General features: G+C 42.2%; 2 protein-coding genes across 5 annotated transcripts in view; both read left to right on the forward strand.

Annotated features, from left to right (window-relative positions):
* MEGF10 (multiple EGF like domains 10) overlaps positions 1–6853 on the forward strand; it is a 93597-nt gene extending 86744 nt beyond the window's left edge. The window contains exons 24-25 of the mRNA XM_051643206.1: positions 1290–1496; positions 2487–6853. Of these exons, the coding sequence (XP_051499166.1) occupies positions 1290–1496; positions 2487–2647 (368 nt within the window). The 3' untranslated portion in view covers positions 2648–6853. The remainder of the gene's footprint in view (positions 1–1289; positions 1497–2486) is intronic.
* Positions 6854–9574: 2721 nt separating this feature from the next.
* Positions 9575–20237, forward strand: part of PRRC1 (proline rich coiled-coil 1) — a 28609-nt gene continuing 17946 nt past the window's right edge. The window contains exons 1-2 of one of the 4 annotated variants that reach the window (XM_051643272.1): positions 9575–9738; positions 18263–18373. In XM_051643272.1, the coding sequence (XP_051499232.1) occupies positions 18283–18373 (91 nt within the window). In that variant the 5' untranslated portion in view covers positions 9575–9738; positions 18263–18282. Of the gene's footprint in view, positions 9739–9815; positions 9913–10210; positions 10458–18262; positions 18374–20237 lie in introns of those variants that run through there. The other 3 variants (XM_051643273.1, XM_051643276.1, XM_051643274.1) reach the window with 3 other exon arrangements.

Below are 20237 nucleotides of genomic sequence, written 5' to 3' on the forward strand. Positions count from 1 at the left end.
AGCCCTTGAATTCAGCCTAGTGAGCCAGGTAAGGATGCATCCTGCCTTGATGAAAGGTGTTAAAAGACACTCAATTCCTCTGGCAAGTGGCATGGTCAATGTGGAACTGCATGACTACAAGCCTGCAGTGCTTCATTACATTCCCTGCAGGCCTTTGGAAAGGATATTAAAATATAAATCCACAGAGAGGAATGAAAAGCTTCAGAAATTCAGGGTAGTGATAATGTTGATGTTCTGAATGATCCAGTTTTCTCATAAGACTTTATACTGGACCATACTGGTGTGTTACACTATTTTTGTGACATGATTAAGGTATGCCAAGGGTGACCAGAATGCCTGGATATCCGAACAATGAAAAAAGTGTAGCTAAGTCCATATGAATAATGAGTTAAATATGTAGACAAAAGCAGCTGGTTTTTCACCTTGTGTATAATACAGGACAATTAATCTGAAGGAGTCATTTATTATACCTGACACTTCCTGGTTTTGGAGGATTAGGAGATGCCCAATTCAAAGTATTTTAAAGGAGTCACAAAGTTATGAGCACCCCTCCACTGACAGGTCACCAAGGTGACCTGGATATTCACAGTGAGGAACGAGCTGAGAGTCTTGGCCCTAAAAATTAAATAACACAGCAATATCACAAAACAACACAGCGAAAAGAGCCAACACAGCTAACACAGAATCTCTTCCCAGCATAAGAAAATACATCTTCTCTTAAACTGCACTTATCTGCCCTTCATTTAAAACCTGAAATCACAAGCTACCTCATGTTTTCTTTTCAGTTTTCCTATGTGCACCTTACAGAATCTTAGAAGAAGCTGGTTACTCCTTTAGTGTGGCTGTATACTCAAACTTTGCACCAAACTGGCCACCCCAAGAAGTCACCTTATCCTCTGCTCAGGCATTGCTACTGGGAACAGTCTTTGACCACTTAATTTTAAGAGTGTCATGAGTTCAGCACTTGGAGAGGCAAACAGTATTTGGAAGTGCCTATTAAAATCCGATTCTGTACATTATCAGTATTCAATGCTAGCTACTGTTTTGACCAGAATTGAAGGTGCTCAGACTTTGCGACAGGAATTTGCTGATGGCAAAATCAGGCCCACAAAAGAGCATAGCAGGTGCTTTCATTAACTGCTGTATAACAATTTTGAAGTGTTATGACCAGTTTCCATTTAAATATTCACTTATGAGTGATTATACAGAACTCAAAGAATGCCCTGGTTAGTAGCAATGTCTGTAGTATGCAGCATGCTTGAGAGAGTAACATGTTTTTCTTTTTGCAGATCTAGTGAAGAACTCAGAATACAATTTAAGTAATTGTTCATTAAGCAGTTCTGAGAACCCATATGCTACTATAAAAGACCCACCAGCTCTTCTACCAAAAAGTTCAGAATGTGGATATGTTGAAATGAAGTCACCAGCACGCAGGGACTCCCCATATGCTGAGATTGCCAGCTCTTCTTCAGCTACTAAGAATGTTTATGAAGTTGGTGAGTACAAAATCTACTTCTAGATGTTGAAGTTTAAGAACAAAGAGCACAGGACTTCTTTTCTTTGACTTGTTTTAATCAAAACACCTGAAAAACCACTGAAAAAAAATTACAATGGGTTATCATTCTATTTTCTGCTCAAAAGGTGTAACAACAGTCTTACTCTTTTTAGAGAAGTGGTGTAACTCCCAGGAACAGAGTTGGAAGTACTTTCAGCTCTGTTCTAAAATCTAGAGATACCTCTGAATTTCCCTGGTTTGAAAGCCTTTCTTTAAACAGCAGCATAAAATAAGCTTTTAGCATTTGCCTCCAACATCTGTCAACCTATATTAGGCTGCTAAGTAATTAAAAGGGCTGGAGTGAGTGCATGGGAGGGATAGAAAAGTTCTGTTTCCTCCTCTTGATCAGAAAAAACAGCATCTTCACCCACAAAGGTAGTATTTCACTGATGAGGGTCCTATCAAATTATTGCATTACTGTAGTTAATATAGTTACAAAAAACTTGGGGGTCTTGTGGAGTGGTTGTTATCCTAATGGGCTCTGGACTGGAAATAATTGTATGTCACATATCCTAGGATACCATTTTCCTTTTCTGTCCCCAGTTTGAGGTTCCTCTAACTCCATCAATATCCTCCTTGTGTTTCTAAGGATTTTTATAAAGTCTTGATTAAAACCCCCAAAGTTAGGCTTTGGTTTTTTGTAGTTTGTCCACACACAAAAAACAGATTTTGGTCCACTTGTTCTGTCACTGAATACACTCGTGGCAGGGCCCTGCTGCAAGCCCACAGGTTTAACTTAGTGTAAAGCCAAAACACCTTAACATCAACCTTTGTTTCTACACCTGCATTTCAGGACTCAGAGTGACAACAAATCTTGATACTGGAGTAGAAAGAAGATGACATTCTGTAATGCAGACTGAAATGAAATAACAGTATTTGTCTTCCATGTGCTGCTTCCAGTGTTGAATATATGTGCTTTCTTTTATCACAGAACCTACGGTGAGTGTTGTCCAGGGATCACTCAGCAGCAGTGGACGTTTCAGCCAGGATCCTTATGATCTTCCAAAAAACAGCCATATTCCATGTCATTATGACTTGCTACCAGTTCGAGATAGCTCCCCATCCTCTACGAAGGAGGTCAGCAGTGAATGACCCCAAAAACTGACATGTAGCACAGTGGGACTCTGAAGGGGCAAAGTGGCGTGGTTGTGCTCCTTCCTCTAGTTTACGATCATATTTGGCTCCTAATCTGTCCAGCAGAGAATTGCTGTACATGGAACAGAATCTCAACATGAGGTTTGTGTTGTGTATACAAGTGACAGATGGAGAAATGCCACACTCTGGGGATCCTGATCATTCTTCTTTTCATGGCAGCAAATTTTATAGCAACAGGTACGCAGCACATTTATACTATGATATACTGGCTTGAAAATATTAGCAGATCAGTTTTCATAACATCCCATTTCAGCGACTTTAAATATAGATTTCATGTTTGTCATGATTCAGCATAGAAATACTCCCAGGACAGTGCAATTAGCAAATTACCACCAGTACGAGTCATATGGTTCACTAGTTATGTAGAAAAAAAACGGCCTTGCCAAATTTTACTTTCTATTCTGATCTTTAGTCAAGACATATTAAGAAACAAGATCTGATGGGGATAAGTAAGCACAATACTGCAGTTGTTTGGGAAATCCATCATCAGGCTTTATTGTCCTTTATCGGTGGTGAGCACTCCTTGCTGGAATAGTTTTGGAGACAGAAAGATTGGATACATCAGGATTATAGGATGCCTCAAGATCTCTTGGTATTCCATACCCAGAACCACTCTTCAGCAAATCTTTTGCTACCATTCAACTGCATATGTTGCAGTTCTGACCACTATTTCTGCCATACACAACTAATTATCCATAACATATCAGTAATTACTCAATAAAATATGTAAATTAAATCAGTTTATTTTTGTCACCATGGACTGATTATATAAGGAGTGGACAAAGGTGATGACTGCTGTAAATCTTAACTGCAAGGAAAGGTTTACATTTTATAAAAAGGTAGTAATAATGACTGTAATATAGGATAAAAATAGTAAGGTGTTCTGATGTTTTTTCTTAGGAATAACTAAGCAATCTCTGTGCGTACTTGCTAAAAAGGCACCTTTTCTTTTTTATAGTTGTATAGGGAAACATATGCTTAAGCTGGTCTTTTGCATTGCTAATAATGTGACACACGTACCTCCCAGTCTTCATTAACTTGTGTCTCCATTTTTACACCGTGTGTCTGTTTTTCTAGTTATGTAGGTTGTAATTGCAAAAATATTTTACTGTGTGTCCATTTCTTTTGCATTTTTGCCAACTAGCCTTTATTTTGTCTGGTTAAGGGACTTCTGGGCAGAGGGAGGGGATTAAAGGAAGAAGTCATGTCACACTGATGTCTTTCAGAACCTAGTAGTTCAGCTTGGTGAGTTAATTGGGAAAAAAAATTAAGTGTTTTTGTTGAGGATAATAACAAAAATGCAGAACTAAAGTAAAAAGCAGTCCTTCTATAAAGTTGATCTATTTTCTGTTGACTATATGGATGGACACCATCTTTCCAAAAGGCTACTTTCTCTCCCTCCAAAAGTGTGTTATGAACGGTGCAATTTGATGGAAATTAAATTTGCCAAGGTGTCCATCCACTGAAGCAAAATTGTCCCCAAATACATCAGCCTATCAATAAAATGACTGATGTAGACTGGACTTTCAGTGGGAAGTTACCTTTAGAGACCTAAAAATGCTGTGGCAGTATTACCTGCTCACATGCTTCTAACATAATCCTCAGCAGGCTTTTCTACCCTGTCCTGGTGGTCACTCAGTAGCTTCATGTGCCTAACTTGTTCCCAGGGTTTGTATATCCCTGATTGATGGGGAAAGTATACTAGCAGTTGCATCGCATGGCCTATAGTGGGAAGCATTAGTCCTCTCTACTTTCTGTGTTGGGGTCACATTTTGGCACATGAAACCTGTGATACACTATAATGATGTGAAGGGCAGTCAGCAGGTCAGGATATTGATGTGTGTGCTCTCCAGCTTAGCACAGGGAGCATCATGACCATTTTTATCTTTACATCTGTACTGCAGTACAGTCCGAGTCAAAAAATAACTACAGCTGTGACATTTGATATATTCCAAAGAAACTCACAACCAGTTGCCTTTGGGACACTAACAGCAGCAGAGGAACTTCTGGGAATTTTTTGAAAAGGATTCCCAGGAATGAAATGGAAATAGAATTTGCTTTTATTTGTTCTCACTTAAGTGGTGATAAATGAGAGAGGTGCAATGAAGACATCTTAGCAGATGTGCCTAAACCTGAGAATGTTACATGGCTGTATGAAGTGCCCTGTTACATTCTTGGTTCTCACTGTCCATGAGGCCTGGCTGTTTCCCTGGGCATTTCTCATATATCCTTGGAATAAATAACTTTCTTATCCTTGGATTTTTGTAAGTACAGAAATTGACTCCAAGATTTCAAAAGCCACTTGCCATTAAATCCCGCCATAAGACAAAGGATTAATTTGGTTTGCGTGCATATTGAATATATGTGGAGCTACTGGTATATACATGTGTTTGTATGGTGTGAAACAGACTTTAAAATAAAAACTTTCTTCTCTGAAGCCATGAACAGCAAATGATGTCTATAGCAATGGTGACCTCACAAAAATTTATTTTCTTACTCTGTAAAACTTGGAGACCACAAGACAAAATAATCTTAATAATATAATCTGATCTTTTTCTATGAAAAAGTGAAGAGCTGAATTAATTATTTGTTTGAAAATTTCCAGTATGTCACATAGCCTCAAGGGACTTATTCAGCCAAATCATGATGAAAACAGATGAATTTCTAATGATTTTGCCTGTTGTGTATGTTCCAAATATACCCACTACCAAAGTTTGTCTTTCTATATGTGGGCAAGACTCAGGCTGTGCAGTCAGCATAAGCAAGGCCTGCGTATATCTGAGCTGGATTTGCAACACACAAGAGGTCAAGTAAAAAACTTGTGAATCAACTTCAGTGAATGATCATTGGTAGACAATCAGTAAACAGATTGCCTGCAGGGGTAATACATTCTTGTTCAATGATAACCACCTATCATTCCAGAGGAAAAAAAGCACACAGGACTTGCATTAGCAGTCCTGCTGTCTAGGCTTGGGAGGCTTGCTCTGGAGTACACTCTGCTGTCAGTTTAAGAGACCCCTCCAGCTCAATTCTCATGACTGTCACATAACCCTTTTTGTAGATCCCAGAATGTCCTGCAGAGAACGTAAATATTTCTTTGCTTGCATACTATATTGTGGTGGGAATTTAATGAGTAAGTTGATCTAATAATTTTAGAAAACACCATCTACTAGAGAATTGGCTTCACAACAGACCAGGATGGAAAGAGATGTCTTGCTTCTGTATATTCACATGACAATAGTGAAAGACAACTTTGAAAATGGAGATAGCTATGCCCTAGCAACTTCTTAACAGTTTAATAATGTGCAAAATGCGGCACAAAGTTAATAGCTGATTTGAAAATAAGTAGTGAGTATAAGCTCTAGGTTTTAAATCATGTTGGCATTATAATTCTGGTCATTTAGAAGCATAATGAACTTCAAGGCTTTTTACTATATCAAAGACTTTCAATCACAATACATGGTTACACATAGAATTTGTCCCTATCTTGATATACCCAGAGAACTCCCATTAATTTCAAATGCAGATTACAGAGGAAAGAAGAATTCATTGTTCTCATACTTTCTGCTGAGACAATCTGCCAAGTCATGTTAACATTGAAGGGAAGTTGGGACAAAACAAAATCAAAATGCGGATTGTGTTATTTGAAATATATTGGATTTTCCAAGTACTGTGACTGCAACTGAATTTTTATTAGATATGTGTCCAAATAATAATCCTGATGCTGAAGCTCTAAAGTCCAGACTGAACAATACAGAGCTAATTTTGACAAAAATGCTTTATATTAAAGATTGTACATATAGTAGTTTAAATGACTGAAAACAATTGGGTGCATGTTTATTAATTACCGTGCAGAAAATCTTGCCATTTGGTATGCTCATACTAGTGCTAGAGCACTGAACCTAACTTGATATCTACAGTTTTTTAGCCCACAAGACTTCACTTTGATATGATTGAACTGTAATATATTTTTAAAGAAAACCTATCAAGTATGCCTAGCTTCTTAGCTGTAGTAAAAAAAGTGTTTTGTTGTGAAAATATATCTGTTTTCCAAAGATGACTGATGTTCATCATTCTACCCTTTACTACCATTTATTTTACTTCACATACCTGTAGGTTAATGTAATAAAGTTTCTAATGGAAGATGGGAAATGCTTTGAATTTTTTTCCTTTGTTTTTCATTTGCTTAGCGTGGATCTTGAAATAGCATGGGAAACAGAAGAATTGTAATCCTTCCCCATGCTGGACCACCAAATAATGTATTTTATTTTCCCTCTTACAGAAAGCAAGTAGTTCATTACATGCTTTGCGGAAAATCAAGGCTGATTTTGAACTGCTGAACTTCTGTGATTAGTGTCTGTTCCAGCAGGAATTAATTCTGTAAACAGGTGATTCTTTCAGTCTTGGCTCTTAAATGCTTAAAGGTTTCACCTTGAGAAGGATGGGGAGCTGAGTTGCCAAAAGCAAGGCATTTCTCCTTTAGACTAGGATAATATCCTTGCATTCAGTGTTACACAACCAGTAACCAAAGAACAAACAGAGCATAAAAGAGGATAACATACTGTAATTTCTGTTTTGCAACTCTGACCCCCTAAAACACTGGCTACAGATAAATGGTGTGGGAAGTTTTCCTTTACTATCACAGTTTGATCAAGGATGAGAAATTTGACATTAGAACTAATAATACAATCACAGAAACATAGAATGGTTTGGATGGGAAGGAGAGAAAGATGGGAGAAAACCCACCAGACTGAGCCAAGTACTGCCTGTGACCCCCCATGGGAGGAAGCAGGGGAGCCCAGAGGCCTGGCCAGCAGTGCTGGGGTGTGGGGAAAGCCTGTGGCGCTTTGTCCTGCAGCTCCGTGCTGCCGTGCCTGCTCCAGGGGCAGAGGCAGCAGAGGAGCTTCAGGGGACGTCCCTGCTGCCGGGCACTGGGGGGGCAGCCCCGCAGCTGTCCCCGGCCCCGCTGCCTGCCGAGGAGGGTCTCCTGCCCCCAGCCCAGCCCCCTCCAGCAGCCCTGGCTGAGCTGAGGTGGAAGAGCTCCCCAGCACCTCATCGGCTGCCCCTCAAGGGGGTCCCAGCAGCTCCCACCTCTGCCCCTGTTCCCACCCGTGGGGAACAAGAAGAGCTGCAGAAGCCAGAGGAGGCTGTGCCTGGGCCCTCTGCTCCCAGCCAGGGCAGCAAAGGCTCCCCTGGAGGGCCCTGGTGACCCCCGAAGAGGAGGTTTGGCAGCCCTAAGGGGACTTCACCTCCAAACAAGAGGCCATCCCGCCAGCAGCTGTAGGAGGGTGCCCTGGGAGCTGGCAAAACCAGGACTGGGCCAGCAGCTGGGGCACCCACCAGCCCCCAAAAGGAGTCATTATTAGTCCAACTCTAATGTTCAAATACTACAATAAATGTATGAAAGTACAAGAATAGTGTGGGTATTTCTAACAACATAGTTGGCCTTGATAATGCCACCCATGTTGGTTTCTCACATGGTCAGACATGGCTACCAAGAGGACTTGGCCTCATTTTCCCAGGGGCAGATGCAAGGATGACTGCCCTGCAGTTCCTTGGATCATCCTCTTTCCTTTTTTAAAGACGGGGTGCACCATTTGGTACTCTTTGTCTTTGGTCCCTCCCCAAGCTCCACAACCTTTCCAAGATGACCAAAACCAGCCTCACAGTGACAACAGACAGCTTACTCAACACACTCAGATTCTATTAGGGTCAATGCACGTGTGGGACAAGACTTCTTTGGAGGTCCTGGAGTTGAACATTCTCTTACGTTGGAATTCCTCTGCTCCTTGATCCATGCCTCTGGGCTAAAATGCCTGGGAACAATGTTGGTGAAGATGGAGAGGAAGAAGGCACTGAGGACCTCAGCTTTGCCTGCATTTGCTGTTACTGAATCACTCAGCACACCTGTCAAGCAGACACGTACTTTCCTTGCCTGATTTACTACCTACACAGCAGCAGAAGCCCTTCTTGATGCTCTTCACAGCCCTTGCTAGCTCTGGCTTAACTTTGGTTTCCCTGCCTACATCTCTGCACACCTCTGCAGTGTTTCTTTATCCTCTGTGAAACCTGTCCCAGCTCCCATCACCCGTATATATCTTTTTGTGTACTCTGCAATGAATGCCCTGTTCGTCATGCCAGCTTCCTGAGGTATCTGTTGTGGTTTTTCTTGAGCATCAGCATGGACCTTTCCCCAGGTGTGAGTTCTGTGGGGCCTGGTCATACAGACCCGAAGGACCTCTTGGAGATACTTGAGTGTCACGGAGTCACACTGGTCTTGCCAGGCCCTATTTCACCTCCTGTGGGGACAGGAGTCAAGAAAAAAATCGAAATCCTGCCACCCTTGAGCAGAGCTGCTTGCTTGTTTTTCCTGAGGGACGCGATACAAGTGATGGTAACTGAAACAAACTTTCATTTCCCATCATCATCCATCCAGGAAAGGGAGCCAGATGGTTTGACGGGGCTGTGCAATTTAAGTCCACCCCGTAACCCCTCCTCGCCGTACCCTCGTGCCCACGCGGCCAAACCTCAGCGCAGCTGCCAGCGTGTGCCCGGGCCGCGACATGGCGGAGGGGGAGGAGGAGGAGGAGGAGGAGCGGCGGGCGAGCCCTCGCACCGCCCCACGAGCGCTTCGCCGCGGCCCGCAGAGCCATCAGGGCGGCCCGGCCCTCCCTTCTGGCCCGCCCCGCGGCCGCCCGTGAACGTGGCACAAGTGCCGCCATTTCGCAGACGTGGAAGAGGGAGGCGGGGAGCGGCCCGGGCCGGGGCGGGGCTGGGCTGGGCTGGGCCGGGCCGGGCGGGCCATGCCCGCCTCTCCCGCCCCAGCAGCGGCAGACGTGGCAGCGCGGGGCGGGGCCGGGGCCGCCGCGGCTGCCGGGAGCTGTAGTCAGCGCTGCCCCCGGGGCCGGTGCCTTCGTTCCTGGGCGGCGGGGCACGGGCCGCGGCTGCCCCCGCGACGGGAGAGAGAGCGGGCCGGGCCTGCTGGGCTGCTCCGGTGCGAGGCCGCGGGCTCGGACGCCCTGGGCTCGGTGAGGCCTGGTGGCGTGGCGGGCGGAGGGGACGCGGTGCCACCCGGCGGCGGGGAGGGAGTGGCGGGAGGGCCGGGCCGGGCCGGGGGGTGAGCCGCAGCCGTGGCTGCCCCGCGCTCCCTGCTGCGCGCTGCCGCCGTTGGGTGCCCCTGGAGCCCGAAGCGGCTTGGGCAGGTGCGGAGGTCAGGGCGGGGGGGCACGGCGGGAGGCCGTGGTGTGTCGGGCGGGGAGGCCTGGGGAGCGCGGCGGTGTTTCCTGGCGGGGTCGGCGCCGCTCGGTTGGGGCCGCCGCGCTAGGCCGCGCCGCTCTGGCGGGGCCCTGCGGGGCGGCTGCGGCCCGGCCGCGAGTTGTGTGCCTGGCTGGGGTCTCCGGGAGCCGCACCCACGGTGTCAGACCCTCAGCGGGCTCCGTCCCGGAGACCAGCCGGAGACCGGAGCCTGCTGAGGGCAGCCTGGCTTATTCCTCTTGCTCTGAACCCCCTTGTCCTTCCAAAGGGCAACGGCGATTCCTGGCCTCCCTGCTGACACCCTGACTCCCTGCCTTGGGGCTTGATGTGGAGGGAGAATAGTGGGCAATGTCTGCAGGTCTTACAACAGGACGCCTTGCTCCTTCAGTGGCTGGTGGCGGTGCAAACACCCACGCAGGGACCAGCACTCCATGGAACTCCCATCTGGCTGGTTCCTGATACCCAGCAAGGCCACGTATGTCGTTCCGCTCTTGTGAGTCATTCTCCGAGTGACCGACGTGCTCTCAGCTGCTATGTAGAGTATGGATGCCTGGCCGAAGGGCTGTGCAATCTAGCCTTGCAGCTAGGAATGAAAATGCTGGTTCTGGTTAACTCTTGTGGTTTCAGCTTGAATTAGGGTGATAGTGGAAATCCTTACCCTTGGGGTTCTCTTGGTATCTGATAGAAGCGGTGCTTCAGGAGATTTATTAGTTACTGTAATGTTTCTGGAGAAGTTGAAATTATTTGCCTTTTTATTTATATGATTTGTTTATTTTTATTTTCATATGAAAAAAGCAGTATTTATTTTGGGGAAAAACCTCTGAAAGTGCTGGAGCTGTTGCATTGCATAACATAATAGAACTATTGTTGCAAATTAGTAGAATTGGTGGTTCTATTTAGCTGTTTCTTTGATGGTTTTATGTAGTCATATGTAACATTGTATACCAGTGGTTCTGTAACTGATATCATGAGGGATCTGGAGTTACGTGGTCATAAAGCTACATAAGATTTGTGATAATTAAAAGTAGGTATTTGATAGTAAGGGTGCATGTGGTTTGGAACAAATCTCAAGGGCTGGCAATGGCACTAAGAGTGTGGGAAGCAAATAACTGTCAAATATTAGGAAGCTTTTAGAAAAGTGAAGCTTGCCATTTTTTGTTATGTCTGTGGACTATGGTAGCTATCTGCAGTAGTCTCAAGTTAAGGTCAAGCCCTTCTGGCATGCCTGGTGTTTCAAACTATCTGCTTTAAGTCGAAGCCATACTGGATTCTGCTTAGTAAAGACATCTTTGGTGAAAAAGTTATGTGAGTGTTGTGATTAACATTATTTGTGCTATGAATATAAAACAGGTGTAGGAGAGTTCCTACTTTTTTTTTTTTTTTTCTTAATTCTTTCCGGATTGCCTCCTTCTAACTCTCTGGACTTTAGAACGTGTCATCTAACAGCAGTTGATTAAACTGATGATCCCCTCTATGCCCTTCCTTTGGCTTCAGTGAGGCTTTGTATGTTCTGTGGGACCTGCCTATGTTTAGGAGACTATATATAGAGTCTGAAGGCAGTTTTATTGCTGACTATGTGTTCTCCCTTTGCAAAGTGGAATAATCCACTGAGAGAGAATTTTCATATGAAACTTTAGTATTCTGTTCAACTCTGAAGATTGACATCACCTTCACTCCCTTTAAAAACTGAAGGTTTTTCTTTTGTCATTTTCTTACTTTTGTCTTGGTCATTCCCCTTTTAATCTCTCTCATTGGCATCTTCATATATTTGTGGGCTTTTTTCTGCTTTGACTTCTTTTCTGCTGAATAGAAATATGTGCCTCTGAATCTCTTCATGAGTTAATGTGGCCTAGAATGTAACATTAGATTTTAAGAGTTTGTTGCACTGGGAATGGCTCCAAACAATTTATTTGTTCAAATAAATAAATAAATGACTACTTCTTATTCTGCACAGTTGTCCACTTGTGCTTAGCCATTAACAGCGTGTGTTCCAGTACTGTTTCACACACTTGATTAAAATACTTATGCCTATTATTATTAAAGACAAGGAGTATAGTAACATTTGAATTTAGTATTCCAGCTGGGGGGTTGTTTCATTTTAGGCTCTGTTTAGAGAATAGTGTTGCCTCTTAGGGTTCTGAGGTGTATCTTGGGATTTTTATTAGCAGTATCATCTACTGAAATAGAAGAAAGGGTTAGTTAAGGATGACTGAGAATACGGCCTTATTTTAAACTGAATTATGGCTGATTGCTACATAATGTGTTATCCATGTGAAATCTGCCAGTCTCCGATTGTAGCTGATCTTATAATTAACCGTGTATTTCTATATTTTAGGGTAAAAACCAGAATAATGTCTTTGGAGTATGGTTATATTATTAAGAATATTGCAAATTCAATTACTTCTGTGCTGGTTTGGTTTGGCAGGTTTTTTGGTAATGGGAGAGGGGTCTCAGGGGTGCCTCCAGTAAGAAGCTGGGAAGCTCCCCCAGCTCCAAAACCAGCCAAGGAGCCGTTAGAGAGACAGTGGATGCGTTTCTGCTATTTACACACAAAATAACTGAGATAAGAGCTGAGCAGAGAGCAAGGAGAAAGGAGGTGACCTGGGGAGGTGATATCAATGTTGGTGAGGAAGAAGGTACTCAAGCAGAAGTTTCCCTGCAGCCCATGTATAGATGTCAGGCTGTCCCCTTGCATTCATGGAGGAACATGGTGAAACATACCCTCAAGGTGCCAGGAGGGGTGAATGTGGACCTGCAGCCTGTGAACTTGGAACTGAAGCTGTCAAGGACACTGTGCCAGGGGAGGTAACTGTTCCCAAATCAGTCTGTGACTCTGTGGGAAGCCCAGGCTGGAGCAGCTTGCTCCTCAGGGACTGTAACCTCATGGGAAAGACTCATGACAGAGAGGTTCATGGAGGACTCTCTCCCATGGGAAAGACCCTGTGGGGAAGCAGGGAAGGACTGCAAGGAATCCTTCTTCCTGAGGAAAAAGGAGCAGCAGGAACCACCAGCCTGTGAACTGACTCTAAACCCCATCCCCATCCCCCTGTGCCGCTGGGGGGAAGGAGGGAGAGAAACCGGGAACAAAGGGATTTGGGGCTGGGAAGAAGGGAGAGGTGGGGGTAACATATGCAAGCCCTGCTCTTTGTGTTGTGTGTGTCCTGTGTGTGTTTGATGAGTGTGAAATTAAATTAGTATTTTTTCCCCAAGTTGAGTCTGTTTTGCCCAGGACCTTAATCGGCAAAGAACCCTCCTTGTCCTTCTTGATCCATGAGCTTCTAGTTGGCCTTTGTCCTCCCCGTCCCAGTGTGTGTGGGTGTGGGCGGAGAGGGGTGAGTGAACGGCCATGTGGCTGGATCTTTGTTGTCATGTTAGGCCCAAACCATGACAACTTCGTATTAAACTAAAGTCAAAAGATGAATAATTTGTCAGTGTGGCCTTTTAGTCTCTAAATTAAATAATTTAATTCCTGCTATTAGTGCAAGCCCTGATAAAATTTTCTCTAAGACATTTGCCTTCTTTTCCCTTCAATGTACACAGGCCTTACACTTGGGAATTAGGTTAATGTCTGAGATATGGTTCTAGGTTAATGAATGAGATTCAGCTGATGAGGATCAGTAAAATCAAAACATCAGTCAACTAGGGGCAGACCTTGTGGATACACTGTATTTCACTTGTGTAGTGTGGCAGTTTGACATCATTCCTTTAAGTGTCTTTGTTGGTACTGACAAGGATTTTTTTTTAACCAAATAATTGGAGGAAACCTAACAAAATTCATACTTCTTAAAGACATTATTTTAAGGATCATTTGGACCATTGTTTTTCTGTGTTTTTCTATATGTCTCTTTTTTTACTTTTATGTATGTGTGAAACCAGATTTTCTTCTACCTGCATGTGACAGCATTATCGAATTTATGAAATCAGTATCGCAAATCACTAGATGGCAGTACTGCTGTTACTTTCACCTTATTCAACTTTCTTTACTTTGCCTCAGAGTTTCTTCTTTGTCTCTTCAACTTAGTAATACAAAATCTTCTAGGTTGCAAGAAAGTGCAAAAGTTACTTTCTTAAAATGATAGGCTGTATTTTTAGGCACTGCGTGCTGCAAATTAGTATTTATAGCTTGGGGTATGAGGAGTTATTACTGTTACTGGGGTTTTTTTTAAGTCACTGAAAAAACAATCCAGTTCCATACCCAGCAGTGCTTAAGCATTTATAGGCTGATCTTACTGTGGAACTTTTCACCCTGCAAATCCCATAAGGCAAGTTGGAAACCCTGATTGGAAATTTCACTGAGGACTGAACACTGTTGTAGAGTCTGTGGATTGCTTGTGTTTCTCACCCCTCCTCTCTGCCCCATGTTCCGCTTCCATGCCCAGTGCTTCCCAGTTTCTCACATATCATTGATTTCAGTTAGGCCAAGATTCAAGTGTTAAACTATATATCCTGTAGGAAGAGTTTTAATTATATGTAGTGCTGGATTATTTTCAATGTGATGAGCCTGTTACCTTCTGGTCACACCTATGTGTACTTTTTGGTTTGCTTTCCTTTTGTGTATTGCCTCCTCCCAGGTCTTGCCTTTCTCCCTAACCCTATTAAAAAACTAATTCATGTTTTTTTCATGTGGTATATGGAAACTACAGCTGGCTTATGTTGAGAACTCAGTGTATAGCTGTTATTTGTGCAGGCTTTGTGTTATTTGCTGCCAGGTCAGGACTTCATCAGGAGATAGATGGTTGTATGACTGGATAGATAAGCTCAAGGGAAAAGAATATAGCAGCATTTAGGCTTCAGGGTTCTCTGACATGGGGTTGAGTAAGTGGAAAGGGAAAATAGTGAAGGAAAAAGTTGAGCCTGGAAGGAAAATACTACAGGCTGTTGTGGTTGTGCATTATGTGAGAGAAAAAAGGAACTTGTCTACTTTTCCAGCAATAGGCAAGGAGAGGACTTCTTTTCCCCAGCTAGTCTGAAAGCCTCGGTTTATTGTAGTGGAGAATATTTGAAAGAGAACGGGATGTCTTAGGGTCAAAGGATAAAATTTAAGCTAGAACAGAAAGGTGATAGCAATACGCTTCTGACAGCATGACAAGGAGGCTTTCCAGCTTAGTAGGACACATTGCCTGGGGGTGCATACTGAGACCTGCAAAGTCCAAGGGAATGGAAATAAACCCTACAACTGGCAGTATTCTCCTCAAGCTTCCATCTCCTGTCCAGGTCAGATTTGTAGATGCTTGGATTTTTCAGAGAGGTTTACAAGTGAGAGGACAAAATGCGAAAGTACTAATTTTTTTTTGTTTTTAATTCAAATTTTTAAGATGATTCCATGGGATTTATAATAATTTTAATTTTATAATAATTTTAACCATATCCTGGGCAGCATCAAAAGAAGCATGACTAGCCGGTCAAGAGAGGTCATTCTCCCCCTCTACTCTGCTCTGGTGAGACCCCACTTGGAGTACTGTGTCCAGTTCTGGAGTCCCCAACATAAGAAGGACATAGAACTCCTCAAGCTTGTCCAGAGGAAAGCCACAGAAATGATCAGAGGGCTGGAGCACCTCCCCTATGAAGACAGGCTGAGGAAGTTGGGGTTGTTCAGCCTAGAGAACAGGAGGCTTCATGGTGACCTTATAGCAGCTTTCCAGTACCTGAAGGGGGCCAACAAGAAAGCTGGGACAGGGCTTTTTACACGGGTATAGTGAGAGGACAGGGGGCAATGGTTTGAAGCTTAAAGAGGGGAGATTCAGGTTGGACATTAGGAAAAGGTTCTTTCCTGTAAGGGTGGTGAGATGCTGGAACAGGTTGCCCAAGGAGGCTGTGGATGCCCCCTCCCTGGAGGTCTTCAAGACCAGGTTGGATGGGGCCTTGAGCAACTGCAACCTGATCTAGTGGGAGGTGTCCCTGCCCTTGCAGGGTGGTTGGAACTAGATGATCTTTAAGGTCCTTTCCAACCCAAACCATTCTATGATTCTATGAATTTTTGAAAGTTTGGGATTGCTGTTTCTGTTTAGTGGTTGCTTCACTTTTCTCTTTGTAAAGTTTATAGAGTAAAGCAACTACACAGTTACTTGCATTTCTGCTAATTCCTAACTTTTAGGTTACTTTTCAGGGGGTTATTCCTGTCCGTCCCCTCAGCTTCAGTAACTGTGAAGCTTTGAAAAAGGTGTGTGTGGAGTTTTTGAAAAGCCACTCTGAGGAACTTTTTTGGTCTTTTTACATCGTTGCAGTATTTGTTTTAAGTTGTGAGCACTTCTTAGCAGTTTTTAATCATGGTATTAGGTGAAATTAAGCAGCAGATTAAAAAAGCCTTGACAAAATATAATTCTTGCTTTGCAGTGTGTAATTGGAAGAGGAATTACTGTAGAAATACTTTTATGAGGGGGAATATAAACTCCGGTAGATTGATTAAAAGACAAAATCTGATTATTGCAAATTCTTCTGCTTAGTGAAGTTTTAACAGAAGACTATGCAGCTCCTTGCTAAGTGATGATGAGATGTACTCATTTTGCAAGGACAGTCTGTTCCCTGCCAGGCAGTTACTGACCCTTTCATCCGATTTGAAGAGAAGTTTTTAAAGGAATTGAAGTGGTATTTGGAATCTAAAATTCCTCTGTCACAAGAGTTTTCATGAAGAGTGATGCACATAAGCTACGTTTACTTGCTTTGTGAGGCTGGGTTCAAAATTTTAATTTCGACTCATTTATACAGAGCGTACTGGTTTCTCAGAGAGACTATAATTTCTCCTGTGTGATTTTGATGCTTTCATTTGGTTTTGAGGCTCTATGTAAGCCTGTCAGCACTGACATTCAGATCCCACTTTTTGATTTTTCAATTTGGTAATGACAGTAATTTTTTCCTCCATGTTAAATTAAAGGTTGTGTACACATTTAAAACAACAATAATGCAATGAGATTTGGGTTTGTTGTTTCTTTTTTTTTTAAGAAGAAAAACCTTGTATTCTTGTAGGTGGAGTTCTTTTTATATACATATGGGTATTTTTATTCAACACATTATCTCATCCTTTTCCTCTGAAAATTGTTAAAGGGAATAAGCTGTCAGTCTTTAGTAGCAGCTGATGTAATGGGTATGGTGGAAAATGCTTGAGTCTGTCTATTCTTCATACAGATAAAATTGCATTATACAGGATTTTTATTTCATTAAAACTTCCTTAAGAATTGATACCTCTGGGAGTGATACAATTAATTATTGTCTGGTGTGCCAGACTTGGGAGGCAGCAGCATTTTTTGTTACCTGCCTCTGCACTGAAGAACATAACTCCCCAGGTGTTCATGAAAGTCTTAATTCCATCTCCCCCCCTTTTCTTCTTCTTCTAAGCCCTTTTTAAATTAATATTTTGTAAATAAGCATATACCTTTACTTTTCCAGAAGCAGTCTATGTTTTTAAAGGTTTACTCAAAGTTGTTAAAAGATACTTAAGACATAATCTGGTGTTCACAATAAAAGTCAAAGTTTTCAACTTCTAATAGTGTCCCCAAAGCAGCATGGTATTTGGATTTTACAGGAGTTAGCTGTACTGGAAAGGTTGTTCAGTGTAGATGAATTTCAATGTGATTTGGTTAATGTTGGAAGTGAGTTTCAGCTGGTTTTGTTTGGCTCTTCTGGAGATTTCTTTAGCGTACTCCAAAATGTTTCTGCTTTAAGGTAGATTAGAGCTTAGGTCAGAGCCAGGGCTTGTGGGCCATTGTCAGCCTTGCTGCTGTTCATGCTCTTTAGCACAGGGCTTAGGTGTGATGCTTCTACTGAAATGCTTAAGCCCAAGAGAGTGACAGCTTCTTGAATAGTCATGGTTCTTTGGTGCCAGAAGGGGGAAGACTTCAGTCCTCTGTCTTGCCTCTTGCCACGTTTGCTATCCTGTCATGCATCAGCTCTTGAAATAACAGGTCCTTATTTGGGTTACTACAGCTCCCTAACACAGTAAATTACTACCCTGTAGTTAAGTTTTTCTTGCAATGAGGTGTGGATTTTTCAATGTGTAATTACTTCTCTGTTATTACTCATCTAAGTGCCACCAATATGTGTTGGAAGCATGTGCAGTAGGGGCTTTAGAAGAAGGCTTGGAGTCTGAGATATTATCACAGTGCTAAAATTAAAGGGAAGAAAACAGGAGAAGTGAAACATGCTGGATAATTATGTACTTGAGATCAGTCCATTTTTTGATTTGAAGTTGGAATTTGAACTGCCTGCTCTGCTCAGGAATATAAGTCACTGTGTTGTGGCCTTTACATTCTAATGTACAATCTTCTTCCTTGTTTCTTACATGTTTGCTTTTTTATCTTACAGCTCTTCATAGCTGAAGGAAAATGATGGAGGAGAGTGGAATAGAAACAACGCCACCTGGCACGCCCCCACCAAGTACAGCAGGGGCTGCTGCTGCTATACCTGTCTCATTAGGTACAGAAACCTCATCAGCAACTTGGTCACGTTTATTCATGTCTTCTGAAGCAAAAAAAATTCATCCAAAGTGTTGCAATCAGCATAATTACAGTGCTCCTCTCCAGACTAATTGAAATAATTTTAATTATTTCTTAATCATGGAAGTGTGCTTCTTATCTGACATGCATCTGACACAAAGAATATTTTAAACACTTTTTTTTTTTTTTCTTGAAACCTTTTTTAATTAAGTAATGTGGATGTACTTGAGTTTTTTTGAGACATATTGCCAGGGAAATAATACGTTACGCTGCAGTGCTTTGTTAGATGAGCAACATGGAAGGAAGTTAAAAGCAAAAATTGACAGTGTTGTAGGGAATAGTGGTAAACCTGGTTTTTAATATTGTGGGTGGCAGTCAAAGCACATTATCTGATTTTTCAAGAATCTGAACACCATATTCTGAATAACAAGTATTTCATTTTCTGACACATCTGGTAGTTATCTTGATTCACACTAGTGAAGTGGACTCTACACCCCAAGGGGTGTGCAAGGCAGTCCATTGGGGTGCAGGAAGAAAATACTAGAACTTCTATTAATATGCATTTTAATCTAAAAATAAAAAAGAAATTAAGCTTTACTAATATTTAATATGTGGCTTGACACTCCTCAGTCAGCTGATCCATACATAGGACATTTGTACATCCTGAGGGATAAGCATGTTCCACAATGCAAAGGGGTTGACAGAAGTCCTGTCACTCATTCCTTCACTTTCTTCATGTTATGACACCTTGCAGTTTGTGTGCCTGCTTAAGTGGATTTATGGATTATGTAACCTAGTTTTAGCAATACTGACCCTCACTAAATGGTTGAACGACTTAAAAAAATTCCTGCAAAAAAATACTGCTAATAATGCAAGCACAGGCAAACAACAACAAGATGGAAGAGCTATTGCTTCTCCAACTCCCAGTACTCCTAGTACTCCAACTCCTAGTACTCCTAGTACCCCAACTCCTAGTCTTTGCCATTGTTTGCATGTGTATGGCTAACAATCTAAACAGATCTGACAAAAAGTTGGCCAAAAAAAATGCAAAATTTTCAAGAGGACTATTTGAAATACAAATTCCCATCCACCATTGTTAATGATGAACCTTGCCCTAAGCGTATATTGTGCCTAGAGGTATTGGCTAGGGACATTGTGAAGGCACTGTGATTTGTAACACATCTAAAAAAAGCAGAACATGAAAACAAACCTCTACTACTTTTTTTTAATTTAATGTTTCTTGTCATACTGTACTTAATCTAATACTTAGAAAAATTCAGTACATTTATTGGCAAGCCTTTAGTAGTCTCTTTGGAGTTTTCTTGCCTAATAGTGAAGGCACAAAGCTATGTATGTTGAAGAGTCACTTGTTCTTTCTGACATGATAAAAATGTCTGAAATAATACATGGAAAACAATACGATGGCAAACTAAAATATGTTTGTCAGCAAATACTGTTGGAAGACAGATGTAAAACATTGCTGAAGATTTAATGAAACAAGTATTAGAACAAATAGCAGTTTGGGAGACTTGCTGTTCAGTTATCTGAAGGTATAGATTTATGTATCTTAGTGAGGTGTCTTTTTCAGCTGTGACAGCCATTAAAACAAAGTATGGGAATAATCTGAATACAGAGCTAGTCTTTCAAATTGCTATATCATGAGATGTTAAACCCAGATTTAAAAAATAGTGAGGCTTCTTGAATCACATTGCTCATGCATAAAAATTGGTGTTAATAATTGTTATATATAGTATGCTGTTATTAACATGCAATAGGATATTAATGAAACAGTTTTCAGTGGGAGCAGAAAACGTTTTATACTGTTAATAAATAAAATATTATTT

This window comes from Apus apus, chromosome Z (assembly GCF_020740795.1).
Source record: "Apus apus isolate bApuApu2 chromosome Z, bApuApu2.pri.cur, whole genome shotgun sequence".
Lineage (NCBI taxonomy): Eukaryota > Metazoa > Chordata > Aves > Apodiformes > Apodidae > Apus > Apus apus.